The sequence below is a fragment of the Anneissia japonica genome, unplaced genomic scaffold, assembly GCF_011630105.1.
Source record: "Anneissia japonica isolate Jap-2015-1 unplaced genomic scaffold, ASM1163010v1 scaffold401_len1656234_cov178, whole genome shotgun sequence".
Taxonomy (NCBI): domain Eukaryota; kingdom Metazoa; phylum Echinodermata; class Crinoidea; order Comatulida; family Comatulidae; genus Anneissia; species Anneissia japonica.
The window spans coordinates 591,316-608,964 of NW_022745982.1; the positions used below are offsets into that span (position 1 = coordinate 591,316).

A 17,649-nucleotide genomic window follows, 5' to 3' on the forward strand; every position below is an offset into this window, starting at 1 on the left:
AAAATTGTCTAATGACTAAAATGATCACAGATTGATTAATCGTAGGACTGAGCATGTGCAGAGTAAATGCGGTAGTTCAAAGGCAGCGGTAGACTGTGATCATTAAGTAATTAACAAAGGATTAAATGACAATGAATGATAAACTTTATAATGATCATAAATTGTTTGGTTGGGTGATTAGGCCTATGGTACAAAGTTTTCTTAAGATACAAAGTTTTTATGAGAAATTTGTTAGTATGTCTACAAGCTGGGATAAGTTCCTTTCACCTGTTTAAGGTAGCCATGGGGGACTTGTATTAAAAAGTGTGTGTGTGTGTGTGTATATATATATAAATATAAAGTGTTCATACATGGTAATTGATTCCTCTATTCTTTATTCTATAAATATATATTATGCATATAAATATTGTGAACTTTGTATATTTAGAACTTAGATATTTAAAAACATACAATTCCTATATTCTTTATTCTATAAATATATATTATGCATATAAATATTGCAAACTTTGTATATTTAGAACTTAGATATTTAGAAACATACAATTCCTATATTCTTTATTCTTTATATATATTATGCATATAAATATTGCAAACTTTGTATATTTAGAGGAGGAGGGCAAACATTTTTTTTTTTTTTTTTTTTTTTTTTTTGGCTTTATTACCTGATAGTTCTGTTTCACAGTCTTCAATGCCTTTTTTAAAAGCATCACTATTGGGTTCAATTTTCAGTCCTTCTGTATAAACTGCCTTTGCATCTTCATAACGTTTTAAAAACTGCAATGCTGTACCTTTCCTCGAGTAACCCTGAAATTGTAAAATGAAAATGAAGATAATAGTATTAATCAAGTTTTATTAGTAACACTAACTAAATAGATCCTTGTCATTTGATTGGTGGATTTTGTTTCATGTGACATTGGTTATTTGCACCTTTTCGTCACTCATAAAAATTTTGTTCCATCTGTGCATTGTTTGTTCCATTCGTTTTGTCCCATTGCACACCTCCACCTAATATAATGTTTTCAGTGGTTTAAAAGAGATGGAATGTTCCATTCAGAAGAAAGGTACAGCTAACATGTTTTGAAAAAGTATCAAATGAGAAGGATCTACATCAGTTGTGTTATAGAAGGAATAGTGAATGTTTTGTATTCGCACATTCCATTTAACTGATGAAAACATTCTTTCCAATAATTGCACTTCCATAAAACCACAACAATAAAGAATATTTTCATTCATTGAAAGATCAACTGTTCCATTCAATTTATGAAAACATTCTTTCCATTGAACTCATCATCATATCATCATGTACAATGTGTTTACATTACACAGCTGGGCAAATGCCTCTCCCAAATCATGCCATCTGTTTCTGTCTGTGGTGTATCTTGTCCATCCTACTAATCTTGTTGATTGCAACAGCACATCTCGCCATCTAACTTTTGGTCCTCCCCTTTTGATTTTTATTGCACTCATAAATATCCATAATAATAACAACAGTTCTCGTAAAAAGCACTATTTCACCTAGAACACATTGCTCCATTCAAATGTGTCAACAATCATGTAACTTTACTGTTCCCTGTGGAATATAATCTGAAAGTAGTTAACTGCCGTAGTCTGCATTTCCATCATGGATAAACATTGAAAAAATGCCTTCCCACGGGACACTTGAAGTGCAATGTAGCCTGCATTGGGCTGGAAATCAATTAAAAGGCACAAAGCTGATACTACTCAGTTTTCCAGGAGCATATAAAAACTTTATAACCAACCTTAGACCAGTCAGGTTTTAGTTTGACAGTTGTCTCTGCATCTTCTAACGCCTTTTCATATTGTTTTAAGTTAGCGTAAGCAGCTGACCGGTTGCTGTACAGCACATGATTGGATGGGTCTAGCTTGATGGCATCGGTGTAGTTGCCTACTGCATCTTGGAAACGACCCTCTCTTTGCGCATTGTTGCCCTCATCCTTCAACTTGACAGCCTGTAGAAAAAAAATTGTATCTCACCAATATTCTTAAAGATGCGTTTAAATGACATTGTATTATAATTGTATTTATTATTTTTGTGGCAAGCGGGTCGCACTTCGTCTACCTGTGCCATAGACGAAGTTTTTTATTTTATTATCTCTTTTAATTCCCAATATCGTACTTACTGTAGTGTCTATACAATTTCTCAGATACATACCCCTTCAAGTTGTTGATAAACTGTTAAAATATTACAGTCTACTGTATACATTATTTTTTATTTTACTTCCCACATATTTTAATTATTATCAGAAATATGATATTCAATAGTCCTTCAACATATAATACATTTCACTTCATGAATTTGAGTCGCTTCTGAACTTGTTTTCGGTCGAAATGGTAATACACCGTTTAAATAGCAGTGAGTTGCCTATAAGCGTCTTCTCCAACTGCACACAGTGCAAATCAGGGTAGTTGCTAAATACAACCACTTCAGCCCTTGGAGCCGGGATTTCTTGCATAGCAAAAATACAATACCGTCACTTTAATAAAAAAATAAGTCGTCCCTGTGTGATAGACGATCGGGCCCAGGACGATTGGGTCCATTTCCAGATGATCAGGTCCAACTAGTGCTAGTGTGAATGATTGTAGGTCTAGGCTTGGGGTAGGTTGGCGCAGGAGGCCTCTTCAGTACAGGCCTACAGTAGCACAGGCCTAGCCCAGCTACCTAGTCCCGCTGTAGTCTAGGCCTTGTTTACATTAAGCTACAGTAGGATTCTAGGCCTATGCAGAATCTGCTTCAAGACCCTGGCATTGGCCTCTACTAAAGAATCCTGTTACTGAACATTAATTATTATTTAATAAGTAACTTTTATACAATACAAATTACTATACAGAAAATTAAAATATTTAATTGAATTAAATATATTAGGCCCAACTTTCCATCACCCTTTCTCTTTTTCTGGAACATAAAATAAAAATGTGATGACGGCCTAATCGCTACCCCTGGTTTAAAATTATTATTATCATGTTTACAAACTATAGTATTATTTCACTATGTGTAGGCCCCATAAATTGAATATTTTAATTTAAAAAAAAAAAAAAAAACCACACAGGGACAACTTATTTTTTTTTCTTACATTGGTTGTAATGTGAATTTACCTTCGAAAAAAACAAAATTATTTTAATCGCTGGCATTCTTCCACTTAACAAAATACTATTTTAACTCTTATTCAAACATCTGTTTTATGGACCTTTCTATCATGTTCTTTGTAGTTGTTAGATTGCCGAATTACATGCATTTCACAATCATATCTAGCATTCGTGATGTCAATTATTTGCTGACCCCAAAACAGCTGTTCGTCATCATAAACATGTGCGCTCAATCCGGCAACATTTGCGTTGGTAGTTCGTTGTACTGTACTGGTTAGGTTGATTACATTAATATATGATTATTATACCAGAATAAAAAGAAAAAACATACATTATCACTTTGTAAAACGTGCACAATCAGACTTTTTTGCGGTAATAATTGGTTGATTATGTCAAATTTTACCACAAATTCTGAAAGAATTCTTGCGCAGTTTGCATACTGCACGCACAGTTTAAAACTACTTCATTAGGAGAAAAGACCATTCATAAAATTGACTATTCGTAAAATCGACATTCGTAAAATGGACGTTTTACTGTAATAAGTTAATATCAATTCATAAATATAAATGTCACATTTTACCACAAATTCTGAAAGAATCCTTGCGCAGTTTGCATACTGCGCCCACAGTTTAAAACGACTTCAAAATTACGTCAGCAACTTAAATTGAGCAAAAGGTACAAAATGCGCACAACATATACCAGACCTGCCATGCCAACCCTTGGGTCATGAAAATCTGGAGATTTTTTTTAAAATCCTAAAAAAATCTGGAGATTTACCCAAAAATCTGGAGGTTTCTAGAATTAACCAAAAGATGATGCTAGAATACCAAAAAAGTCACGTCACTACAAATCATTGGCCGTTATAAAGGCGACATTCGAATTGAAAATGGCCGCTTGTTTATTGCACCGCGAAGCAAGCAGGCGGCGAATACATTGAATAATAAAGGTCAAATCAATCAAATTATGCATAAATCGGAGTATTTGGGGGGGGGGCGCCTTTGAAATCGGGTGAAAATTACATTTGATCGGGAGAACTGGAGATTTGTTTAAATACTGGGTAATACCCGACAGGATCGGGTAAGTTGGCAGGTCTGATATACAGGCCTCTAGGTCCTGCCTAGCCTGCTGTAGGCCTAAATGTAATAATAATAAAACATGTTGTTTGCCTTAGCCTTACTCCCTTTCTCATCATGGTCTTTTTAATACTTGTAAGTCAATATACATTCAGTATTTATTATATTATAATTATCAGTATTAGTTAGGATATTTATTAATCATTATTTAATGAAGAATCGATATGAGTAAAAAAATACAAAACAATTACAAATTGTTTCATACATCGCCACAGAATTTGTTCGCGGCCGAAACAGTCCTACACCGGCTATGTTAGGCATGAGATATACGAGAAAGTGTTGTACTTCTAGGCCTAAGAATAGGCCTCGGGAAGGCAGCATTCGTCTAGCTCTAGGAAGGTAGCTTCTTGGTCATATACAGCTTAAATTTAATTACTTACTTGTGTTTTATCAGTATCAGCCATAGCCCTATATTACAATCGATATCGCAACGTGGTAAACAATTAAACAATTTCTAAATTCTACGCTGTAGATAGCTAGTTGAAGAACTTTCTAGATCATCACCACACACATGTATTGCCGGTTGTATGGGAAGCAATTGTCGCAAATAAAATACACTACTGTATCTGTTTCTAGTGTACTATATGAAAGCAAGCTCAACGGAGTAATGATGCGCTGATTTAGTTTTAACGATATTGCACAAACTAATCTTTTGTAACATGTATCATTGAAATCAGTGACATTAAACTAAGGACTTATAATGGGTACCGCTTAAACAAACCTATGATATGATCTGAAAGACGCCCGTATTCCTTGCTAACATGCGGTGTGTCACGTCAGTCTTCACCCAGATGGCGATTTGTAGTTTATAATTACAGGTTGATTAATGTACATTGGATTTGAATCATAAAATTATGTGTTTTTTTTTTTTCTGCTTGTGGCATTTAATTTTTTTATTTTTCTTTTTATTTGCTATATTTTGTGAAAATTGAGCATGCTGTGAATAAAGACATCACTGAATATAAAAAGTATGTGCAACATTTTTTGTGCAATGGAGGGGGGAGAGACTCCAGCAATTTCAAAATGAACGCCATTTCAAAATTTTTGTTGCCAATAATTGTAAGTTTATGACATTAAAAGACGCTTTATATATTATTATTTATTCTTTCAAATAAGTGGCAATAATAATTTTAAAAAATAAATTTCACTTATAATTTGCAAAAATTAAATCCAAAACGGCCGTCATTTTAATTATTTTAGCTGTGTTAGCATTTATTTAATTTATTCATTCATTATTCTTTATTTCAGACTTTACATCCATAGTTAAACATCGTCAACTTAACTTAATTAATTAATTAATTAATTAATTTTTACAATTAATGCTTTAATTAGGCCCATAAAACCTAGTATTTTTTTTACAAATTGCAATCAATAATTGTAATTATTAAAGCCCCATTCCCGGCAAAATTTCAGTTTTTAAGAAAAATCTAATTTTTGTATAATGTTATAAAGATTTATAAATATAATACGGAATTGCTAGTTTAACTGAATTTAGACATTCCTAAGAATGAAAAAAATGTAAAATAAGACTGAAATTCGATTTTTTTTTGTGTTCCACACAAAAAATAAATGCGGATGAATTTTTCATGTTGATTTTGCGATAGGTCGTGAGAAGAAATATCGTAGGCGCCGAAAACATTAGCCTATCCAACGCTGCTGGCTAATACACATAGGCCTAGCCTTACCTCGATTTTAGGTTCTGTTATCACACATAAAAACGGCCGACATGATATTTTCCGTTGCTAGTATTGACGCTTGTGAAATATAGTATTTCATAGGAATTATTTCAAATTTGCTAAAAAACTGATTCTGACTGAGATTTTGACACTTAAACAAACATATCTCAGCCTAACCGAACGACCGCATTGTGCGGGATGCGAAGTACAAAAAGTAATCTCATTAGAGAGGGCGCACTTTATTGACTGTATAAAGTATACATAAAAGCGAGAGTATTCCAGTGGATGCGATCTACAACCTCTGAATTTGCCTAGTAACGATGGTAATATTTTATGAGAAATAGTCTGTATTTCTCATTTTTTTTATTCTTTTGCGTAAAACTAAAATTCGTGCCAATATTTTTCCATGATTTATAATAATTGGAGTAATGCAAATGCATATTTTCTAAAAAAAAGTCATTTTTAGTGAAATTTTGCCGGGAATAGGGCTTTAATATAAAAAAAGAACACAGATACAGGATTGGAGAAATCCAAAAGTTGCACTTTAATTGTTAATACGCAAAGTAGCTTAAATATAGATACACGTTACATAAAAAAAAACAAACATCGATTTTACTAGATTTTTTAAGATTGCGGCTTGAAATATAGTAGTCCAGATACGTAAATTTGAGTGTGAGTACTTCGTAATTCTTTACGAACCTGTGATTTTCATACTTGAAATCATAGTTTTTTAAACCAGATTTGACATAGGCCAGTGGTTTTAACATTAGTGATCAACCGATTGAAGCGCTCACCCTATAGCATTGTTTACAGTAGGCCTAGCAACGGCCTAATAGTCTGCCGCAAAGGATACGCTCCACTAAACACATTTTCAAAAGCAATTGTTTAAACCGCTTGTTGCGGCAACTCCCGAACATTAAAACACTCAAAACGTTAAACCAGTTTTTGTCAAAGACGATGACGTCCGAAAAAGAGAAGAGGAATATAAAAGAAAAAGATATTTACTTTGCTTTAAATTAAATAATAAACAGTGACTCTCTGGTAGGAGCACAGAAAGCCTAGGAGGATCTCAGATCAACGATCATGCTGAACGAGTTAAAGTTAATAACATCAGGATTAAAAATGAGGTAAACATGTGAATGTTTATGATACACATCCTTATAAGCAGCGAAAATGCAACTCGTGTATTAGTTAAAGGTATGCCGTTATCCGTTAGAAATGAAGAAATTACTGATGTAGCATACAGGAAAAGCTTGGCTGCAAAATTGTGGGAGAAACACAACACAATAAATTCCGGAAAGTTATCCCGCTTTTTAAATGGAAGACAGGGCAATTTTTGTTGAGCCTTTCAAAGACAGTCTGTCAAGATTCTGCAAACCAGAAGGAAATGACAACGAGAATGTGTGTGTTGACCAAATGTCGGCGGTAACACCTGACAAAATAAGAGATATAAACGGGAATCTTGAGGATTTACTAAATAAACCCGCAAATCCTGCAAATGCTCCCTACTCCTTAGAGTTAAATGAAAAGGTTCAGTAGATTATAAAAGAAGCGATTGAGAGGGTATAAACTGTCAATTGTGAGGAAAACACAATCACAAAACGCCAACTATTACAGCTATCAAAAAAGCATTTTAAAAAAAGTTGAAAAAACGTAAGAAAAAGACAACAAAAAAAAAGCTGAGCAAGAAATTAAGCACACAGAACACATCAGCCATTTCTGATCTAAAAGGTATATGACCAATTACAGACGTTGCAATTACAGAGAAAACAGATACTATTGTTGAAGAAAATGCAACAGCTGCAAGACAAGCTTTTGCGGCGAGTAAAAGAAAAAAGATTACTCATAGTGGGAAAAAACGCAGAGGAGAAGAAAAAGAAATCTCCGTGAGTTAAAGTGTATTGAAGAATAAGTCAATTAAGATATTGACTTTTTACCCCACATCTATAAATATATATAACTAGAAATCCCTTAGGCCTACATATAATTTCCTTAAATATAGAGAGGTTTAAGAGATAGTATTAAGATAAGAAAATTCAGTAAATGGTTTGAGGAACAAAGAGCAGATGATTTTCTTACAAGAAACCCATTTTGATAAAAAGTCTATATATAATGCATATGACATGAAGTCTTCGTAATAAATGTAAAACACAATCCACATTGAGAAGAAAAAACACTTACCAAAGATTAGATTTTTGGTGTGTTTCAAACGCTCTACACAATAATGGAGAAATAGTACAAACAGACATCAGACCCTTTATATTTTCAGACCATATTATGTACTTGCCTCTAGAGTACAATCCATAATTTATTCTATCGCCAACAATGACCAAAAAGGATATATTCATGGTAGGTTTGGAGGAGAATCTGATTACGACGATAATAACAACATAGAGGTCGCCTTAATTTTTATCATTTCTATGAATAGATAGAATATTTATGTTAAAAGCAATAGAATGCTTTGGTTTTGGAGAAGAATTCTTACATTGGGTTAATGTTTTGTACGCTAATACAGAAAGCTTTACCGTTAACAATGGTTGGATGTCTCCAAGTTTTGTCATGAATTCTGGAATCTGTCAGGGATGTCAACTTTCAGCATTACAGTTTATTCTTGAGGTAAAATGGCTTGTAACATTAGAAGCAATCCACTTTGTGAAGGTATCGAACTCCCATCGAAAAGTTAAAAAAAAAATAGAAATAGGCAAAATTGCACAGTTAGCAGGCGATACGGTATATCTTCGCTGACAATGAACAGAGTATTAAACATTTTTTCAATGAAATTTAGTGTTTTTGTAACGTCACGGGTCTATGGATTTGTCCTAATAAGAATAAGTTCAACAATACTTGCGAAATCAATTTTGTTAAAGAACCAGTCAAATTTCTTGCCATTTTTGTAGGCTACGATAAAGTTACATTATAAAGAAAAATAGCATGTTTAGATTTAAGATTATGGGAAAAACGTAACTCAACTTTTTTTTTGAAAAATAACTATAATTAAGACGCTTGTATCTCAAAGTTAATATATAATGCTAGTATTATCGATGTACAAAAAGATATTATTCCCAAAGTAAGATTGCATATAATTTCTTATGGAAAGGGAAGATAAAATAAAGAGAAACATAATAGTTTAAGATAATAATTTAGGAGGTTTGAAAATGATAAATATTATCTCTAAGGTCGGCTCACTTTAAAGCTAAGTTGGATAAAAAGTTTACTAGGTCCTGATCCAGGCAAATGGAAATGTATTCCGCTTTTTTATAATACATCCCATCGAGTATACCATATGTATGTCAAAAGTTAAAGGAACATACCGGTACTTATTTGAACAAATTGCCAATATTCTATAGGAATTTTATTATATTATTCCGCTTAAAGTGGGTCCACACTGGTTAAAAAATCATGTATTGATAAAAAACATAGTCTTCAATCAAATAATATGTAGGAGTACTATATTACTTATAGTACTCCTTATTATTTAACTTGTTTATATTAATTATAATCAAAATACAATCTGAAGATGCAGATATGAAATTTGCATATGAAAACATAGTGCCTATCAAATGAAATGCAGGTCTTCCTAATATAGGCAAATGCCTACATCCTTACTATTTAACTAAGTGACTCAGGCACACGCAATTAGAACAATTTTATTTTATTGATTACTTCTCACTATAACAAGATAGTGCAAATATTTTTGCGATGCAAATTAATATTATTGTTTTGCCTTGTTTACAATCCGTTTACGCATCGTCATGCTTATTGTGCGGTTTTCTGACCATAATATCTGACAGTCGTCTTGCAATATTTAGGTTAATCCATGTTTGTCGTTGGCACTCTTGTGATGTATGAAATATCTTTTTACTTCTCTTTACCAAAACGGCAACACAAATTATTCTTTATAGGCGTAGTAAAGATACACACATAGGCCAACATATTGATTTTTTTAAAGGAGTAGTTGTTTGTTGGCGGTTTAAAAAAGTGGATAAGAGAACTGCTAGGAATAGGCAATTAAAAAATATATCTTATATGATATATATATATATATATATATATTTATATATATATACAGTATATATATGTTATATTGTATATAAATGTATATATACATGTATATATATATATATATATACTGTATATTAATTTATTGTTAATAATATATTGATATATTGGAGTTTCGAAATTTTTACAAATACCTAAGTTAATTGAATGGACACAAAACATATATATATATATATATATATATATATATATATAAAATATATATATATATATGTGTTTTTGTGGCCATATTTGAATAATTATTCAATTTGTTTAATATTTATTACTACAGACCCATGTTAGTAAATCCAAATTAACTATAAATGCATTAAAAATTAATAGAAACTACGTAGACCTAGTGCTACCAAATATTTGCAGACATGGATTAAAATATATTAAATTCAATGATTATTTACGTTTGCATGATCGAAGCGAAGATTAATGATGCAACACAAATTATTCTTTATAGGCGTAGTAAAGATACACACATAGGCCTACATATTGATTTTTTAAAAAGAGTATAGTTGTTTGTTGACGGTTTTAAAAAAGGATAAGAAAACTGCTAGGAATAGGTAAATAAAAAATATATCTTATATGATATATATATATAAATAAATATACAGTATATATATATGTTATATATTTATTATATATATGTTATATAATATTATACTAATATATTATTATATTATTTTATATATTTATTATATATATGTTATATAATATTATACTACATATTATTATATTATTTTATATATATTATATTATATAATATATATACGTGTGTGTGTGTGGCCATATTTGAAAAATTATTCGATTTGATTAATATTTATTACTATAGACCCATGAAAGTAAATCCAAATTAACTATAAATGCATTAAAAATTAATAGAAACTACGTAGACCTAGGGCTACCAAATATTTGCAGACATGGATTAAAATATATTAAATTTAATGATTATTTACGTTTGCATGATTGAAACGAAGATTAATGATAACATTATTCATTGACATGTTTTATAGCTCACTAAGCTCTCTTTCCTGGTAAGAAAATAGACCTATATTTATACAACGAATGCCAACTACAGTCATTTTAGGCCAGCATACACAACTATAAATAATATAACGTCTGTGTGGACAAATATTGGTATAATAGTTATGGCGATGCAGGCAAAAGATAATGTGATGACAATATAATAATACAAACGTAACTTCGTATAGCGTTCATTCTGTTCAAAGTCAAAAGAAGGCTTATTTTCCTACAAACGAATTCGGAATCATACTATTTTGTTGTGTCTATCAAATTAACATCATAATTTTGTCGGGTCTCTGGCCTAGAAAGAAGCAAGTTTTCTTATTGATCAGACATTTCATTTGGAGTTTACTTATATTGTCAGCCGTCAGACAAAAAATACAATCTACCATGAAGACTTGGGCAACCGGGTGTATTTTTCTTCTGTTAGCAGATTTCTTTCTGAACACTACAAGTAAGTACAGCCTATCATAATAATATATATGGCGGATCCAGGAATTCGAAATAGAGAGGGTCCAAAGAGGGAATTCCACAAATGGACTGTCTACACTACCTCAGCCCAACCATGGTTGGAACTGAGATAAGGAAATTTATGATTATGGCACCTCTAAATGGCTGGAAATAGCACTCTTAGACTCTAGAATTTTCATTTTTTTAAAATCTTGAAATATTTAGGGGGAGAGGGCAGCTGGACCCCAGCCTTGAATCTGCCACTAAATACTGCAATTGTGATTTAACTAATCTCGATATCAAATAAATATGTGCTTACTGTACTTGATTCATAATAAATATATTAAGTATATTATCGTTATAATTATGGTAATTTTATTATTAAATAGATAGGCCTATTTCGATTGCAATTTTCTTTTATGAGTGTGCAGTATTGTCTACTACTGTATTAGAAATTGTCGCAAGTAGACAAATTAAAAATGTAGGCCATTGTCGTATTCCCATTGCTACCGAAGCCCCTGATTTTTGATTATTTGATGATTTCTTGTATATTTAGGAGCCATTGGTTTATTACAAATAACTGACGTTAATGTGTCAGCAAATTATGCACCAGAACTTGCGATTGATGGTGATTGGGAAACGTTCGCTGAATCAGGTAATGAAGTCTTAGTTTCGTATTTTAATATATGAATTATAGGCCTATTTAGCATAATTATAACATAAAACGGATAAAGATATACGTAATCGTTGTATTTTTTACAATTATAGGACTAATACCAGTCTAATATTTCTTTTTAGCAAAGGATGTGGACCCTGCAATAATTTTTCAATTTCCAGAATCTGTTCTTATTACTCACATCAGTTTTGGGATGAATGTTTCTTCTTTCCGTAAGTTTATTATTGTTTCGATTACAAAGCCCTATCCAGACTACCAAATTTCATTTGACAAAAATCATATGACATGCCTTAATATGGTCATGATGACATCAGGCCATGACCATATATAGGCACAACAAGATTATTTATGGACATACAATTTTCGTCAAATAAAATTTTATAGTGTGGGTTGTAGTTGGAATTACGGAAGTCTATGTTGTCGGTCAAGTCATACAAAAAAATCATATTTAAATCTATATTTGGTTAATTAAGTTTTTGACGATTGATTAAAATATCCGTCTACTATAACTATATTATTATACCATGAGTTGGTTCTGGGGCAGAGTATTATGGAATGTTGGTCACCTCGGCCCAAAACCTCGGTCCACACCAATTCGGCAAAGCCGACTTCAGACCAAAACCAACTCGGACCAAAATCGTCTGGGCCGAGTTGGTTTTGGTCCAAGTTGTTGTCTAGGCCGAGTTGGTTTTAGTCCGAGTTGTCATCTGGGCCGAGTTGGTTTTGGTCCGAGTTTGTTTGGGGCCGAGTTTGTTTGGGGCCGAATTAGTTTTGGCCCAGTTGTTTGGGCCGAGTTAGTTTTGGGCCGAAATGACCTGCTACCCAAATGACTACTGTAAGGCTTTATAGAAAATAAATGAATGTTTAGACCTATAAGAAGAATAGTTTCATCAGTTGAAATGGATAGCTTATATTTTATTTCAATCCATTTATCATTTGTTTTATAATACAATACACCTAAATTAAATTAAATTAAATTAAATTAAATTAAATTAAATTAAATTAAATTAAATTAAATTAAATTAAATTAAATTAAATTAAATTAAATTAAATGCTAAAAGGCAATTACATGATAATCTAAATGAATATGAACTTGAATGAGGTAAGTTATACATCTTATATTGTGAGGGTTTTTTTTCAGTTGCCGTACCAACTTCGGGAGATATTTCATCCTTTGTCCAGTGTGACTTCGAAAATACAGGTATTTGTAACTTTGTACCAGACTCAACGTGTGATTTTCATTGGACAAGGTTGTTTACGTGTGATTTTCATTGGACAAGAGTTTTTGGACAAAAAACACCTTCATCTAACACTGAGCCTTGGTTTGACCACACACACGAATTAGCACCAGGTAACAAAATTGCAATATCATTTACGTATTATACTGTAATTGTTAAACAACAAAAAAAGGAGAATACAGCTTCACCCAACTCAGTATTCCATACTGACTGAGAGAATAGATGTTTAAAATCTCCTGACTGGAGAAAAACATAATATATTCAACTGAATCGCACATACAGTACTTTTGTGTTTTTACAGGATACTACTTGAACATCGAAAAATCAATGCCAAGGAACAACACGGACGCCGCTCGCCTCCGGACACCGTCATATCTTGCAACAAATGGCCAGTGCATCGAGTGGTTCTACTACATGAACGGATCCACAATGAACACATTAAATGTGTATGTAGTCGATAATACCGATAATGTTAGTACACTTGTTTGGACAAAAACAAACAACCAAGGAAGCGATTGGATATTTGGACAGGTCTCAGTTGTATTTAATGGTACCTATCACGTAGTGTTTGAAGGAATTGCAGGAGAAAATTTCACAGGCGAGATTGGTTTAGATGACGTCATGATCACCGATGGAGCATGTGTTTCGGACCAAAGTAAGCATAACAAATTTATTTAAAAAAATCATTTTCATACTACAATACATTACTATGAAATACAAAAATAATACGCTATATTTTTCCATAAATAATTCTTTTGGCCCGATAAGTAAACTATTAAACAGGTGAAACAAATACCTTTTGGAGGAGATTTGAAAGTAATGTATTATTTATTCATCTCCGATACTGAACGTATATTTCCCTTCGTCATTTTCACAATAACCGAGACAAATTATTTGTCTTAACTATGTCACGTGATCTCATTTTGAACGATGCGATTACCTTTGTTTGTCTTATGCTATTTCATAATTCCAGCTGCAAGCAATGTTTCATCATTTATCCTATGTGATTTCGAAGATACAAGTATTTGTAACTTCGTACAACTCAAATCTGACGACTTTGACTGGACGCGAGCATTTGAACCAACACCTGGAACTCGTTCCCCGTATAACGACACAAGCGAAATAAGATCAGGTAGCAGAAATGCGATATCCTAAATTTATAGCCGTTAGTTGTGTTATAAGATTTAATCAGAAACAACGAAGTTCAACTTAACAAGTAGACCTAATACCTTCACCATTAAACTCAATGACATCTAATAGTTTAATGTCCATTCCGACTGACAAGATGAGGTAAGGTAAACATATTTAATTAAAGCGTATATTTATAATTCTGCTTACAGCTGGATACTACATGTACATTGAAACTTCAAAGCCGAGGAACCATACTAACGCCGCTCGCCTTCGGACACCGTCATATTCCACAACAAATGGCTTGTGTATCGAGTGGTTTTACCGCATGTACGGGGACACAGCGAACACGTTAAATGTGTATGTAGTCGATAGTACCAATGATGTCAGTACATTTGATTGGACAGAAACAAGCAACGAAGAACACGATTGGATATTCGAACAAATCTCAGTTGCAACAAGTGGTACCTATCACACAGTGTTTGAAGGAATAGCAGGAAGCAGTGGCACAAGTAACATTGGTTTAGATGACGTCAGGATCACGGAAGGAGAATGTTTGGTGAAACGTAAGCCTTTGTACGAGTATTTCTTCTTGCAGTATTACAATTAAACACTTCAGTATCCCACAAACCAGGAACACATTTGATCTTTTGTCAGTAACACATGAAGACGATGAAACAAAACACAAAAAGGACTAATAGGCCTATTTAAACTACATTTAAACTTCGTTTTTATCTAATAAACATGTTACACATATAAGCGTATTATTTCCAACCGTACATCGGTTAATTAACTTCTGCTACATTCAAACATTCAGCATTACATTAAACTAATTTCTATCTTTTCATATTTATATATATATTTATATATATTTATATATATATAAATATATATATGTATATAATATATTATGATGTTGCATTTACTTATCGCTCATAGCACCTGTCTCAGTACGAGTTGGAAGTTCGGTTAACATCAAAGACAACACATTGTGTGGTAATGTAACAGTTGGTTACATCAATGATGAATACACATTGAATATGGCGTGTATTGGAAAGTACTTATCGTTCCAAGCGAATTGTTTTGACTGCTCTCTTCAGTTTTATGAGCTTGACTTGCAAGCAATTACAGGTAAATTCATTAGGACTATTTTACATTTTCCTATTGATTGACACCTTATATTATCGATATATTTTCCTATCCAACGTTTGCCGTTCCAATATTTAATCAAAATTTCGTTAGATATCAATCATGTATTTTACTCATCAATTGTTCCAAAAAAGTTTACAAAACAACGCATTATTTTTCATCAAAAAACTAAATACAACAATGAAAAACCCAGTGTGAATTCAATATACTACCTTGCTGTTTAGACAGTTAACAAAGCTTCTTAAGCAAAATTTGCTGTATAGACATAAAATGCGCTATAATCTAAAGTGACTGTTGCAAAGCGACTGGCATGTGTGGCCGCAACACTATCCCTACTATATAATTATATTTTCAATTTAAACATAGAATTGTTATTTCTATCAATTAATATTTTGATCTATGTTATCTTTAAGATACTCAGCCGATTGAATATGAAGGATACTATCATAACGGAAACTGTCACATGATCCTCAATGAAACAGTTGATTGGCTGTCAGCGCGTACAAATTGTGAAGCAGAAGGAGAATCGAGTCATCTTGTTACCATCGACTCACAAGAAGAGAACAGCTTCATTTTCGAGATTATCCGTCATGAGAATGTTTCGTCAACTTGGATAGGTCTGAAAAAGAAGAATTCTTCTATTGATTGGGTAGATGGAGAGGGCAATGCATTTAGTAACTTCAACGAAGAAAATAACGATACAGAGGCTTGTGTATCCATGGGTAATGATGAATCACCAACGTGGAATTGGAAAAACTGTGCCAATTCTGTCACGTCCATTTGCCAGAAATCAGGTAAATATGCATGCATTAAGTGCTGTCATAGATCTTACTAAACTTATTGAATTAATCACAGTCGAGTGGGGACCCTTCACAAATAAAGATAGCTTACCGGGTTATTTAAAGTGCACATGAGTCAAATTTTACGGGTCTAGGGTTTATAGTTAGTATCCGAGAAAACTCCACCAGATTCTTATCGTTTTTCAGTAAGATAAATTTAACGAATACTTTTTCTTCTTAGCATCGAACCGAGGGATCGACTACAAGAAATATAATTCTCAAAAGCGTATCAAATTGGACAGAACGGCTAAGAAGTATGATAACGTGACATCGTCTGGATCGTGCTCACTGTATTGTATGGGTTACACCAGATGCATCTCATTCTCATTTAGTCCGTTAAACGGAGAGTGTAGGTTAAGCGATACCATAGAGACTAACTTAACAGATGACATTTTTGCTAATTATTTTGTGCAGAATCATTTGTTTGAAAAGTGCAACTTCTAAAGCAAATACGAAAATGCTTCACTCTATGAAAAACTGTAATAACGTTTTTATTGAGTGTCGGTATTTGGATAATTTTGTTGCTAATATTACAAGTCTATTATACAAGTATTAATTACTGAATTTATTCTTTGATCATTATAGGAAAATTATGTAGAAGAAAACAAATTAGGTTGTTGTCCTCTATAAAATTTGTTATTTCTCCTTGAGTCTTCAAGCATCAACATATAATGTCTGCAATAAGCAGTGGAAAAAAACCTTTCACATTTAGATTAAAACAATGAACAGATAATTTAATTGAAATGAAGAGACACTTTAATTGAATTAAATTTGTAATTTCATTAAGACTAACGTAAACGTACATTTTAATGTTTTACTATGAAGATTCTTAGATTGATCAAAAATCAAATTTTACGGTCACACATTCAAAGAATATATATAAACGGTATTATTATGTTATGTATCTGTTAAAGCCAGATGCTGAGAGAATTTTTTTTTATATGTTCAACTGATTCTTCTAAGGCACATAATGGATGTTTGATGAAAAACTCGTTAACGGTTAATGAGTAAATGAGGAGGAGTTGCCTGAAACAAGAAAATTGTTGTTGACGGGCAATGCTTTATGCGATTATAACATCATTATATACATATATATATATATATATATATATATATATATATATGTATATATGTATATATGTATATATGTATGTATATATATATATACATATATATATACATAAG

The 17,649-nt window shown here is 32.3% G+C and overlaps 2 protein-coding genes across 2 annotated transcripts in view; one reads left to right on the plus strand and one right to left on the minus strand.

The window, feature by feature from the left end:
* LOC117120121 (stress-induced-phosphoprotein 1-like) overlaps positions 1-4,771 on the minus strand; it is a 13,130-nt gene extending 8,359 nt beyond the window's left edge. The window contains exons 1-3 of the mRNA XM_033265132.1: positions 4,619-4,771; positions 1,761-1,970; positions 663-804 (exon numbers count right to left, since the gene is read on the minus strand). Coding sequence (XP_033121023.1) covers positions 663-804; positions 1,761-1,970; positions 4,619-4,642 — 376 coding nt within the window. The 5' untranslated portion in view covers positions 4,643-4,771. The remainder of the gene's footprint in view (positions 1-662; positions 805-1,760; positions 1,971-4,618) is intronic.
* A 6,292-nt stretch (positions 4,772-11,063) lies between these two features.
* On the plus strand, positions 11,064-17,523 carry LOC117120140 (MAM and LDL-receptor class A domain-containing protein 1-like). Its single transcript, XM_033265160.1, has 10 exons — positions 11,064-11,438; positions 11,991-12,089; positions 12,233-12,322; positions 13,252-13,461; positions 13,650-14,003; positions 14,322-14,480; positions 14,689-15,042; positions 15,416-15,607; positions 16,039-16,419; positions 16,646-17,523. The coding sequence occupies exons 1-10, from the start codon at positions 11,375-11,377 to the stop codon at positions 16,906-16,908; spliced, it is 2,166 nt and encodes a 721-aa protein (XP_033121051.1). The 5' UTR covers positions 11,064-11,374; the 3' UTR covers positions 16,909-17,523.
* The last annotated feature ends 126 nt before the right edge of the window (positions 17,524-17,649 follow it).

Excerpts from the sequence above, each read along its gene's own strand:
- LOC117120140 (XM_033265160.1), top strand. The coding sequence starts at position 11,375 with ATGAAGACTTGGGCAACCGGGTGTATTTTTCTTCTGTTAGCAGATTTC. Across the intron at positions 13,462-13,649 it reads CACACACGAATTAGCACCAG|GATACTACTTGAACATCGAA; the intron begins GTAACAAAATTG and ends GTGTTTTTACAG. Across the intron at positions 14,481-14,688 it reads CACAAGCGAAATAAGATCAG|CTGGATACTACATGTACATT; the intron begins GTAGCAGAAATG and ends TTCTGCTTACAG.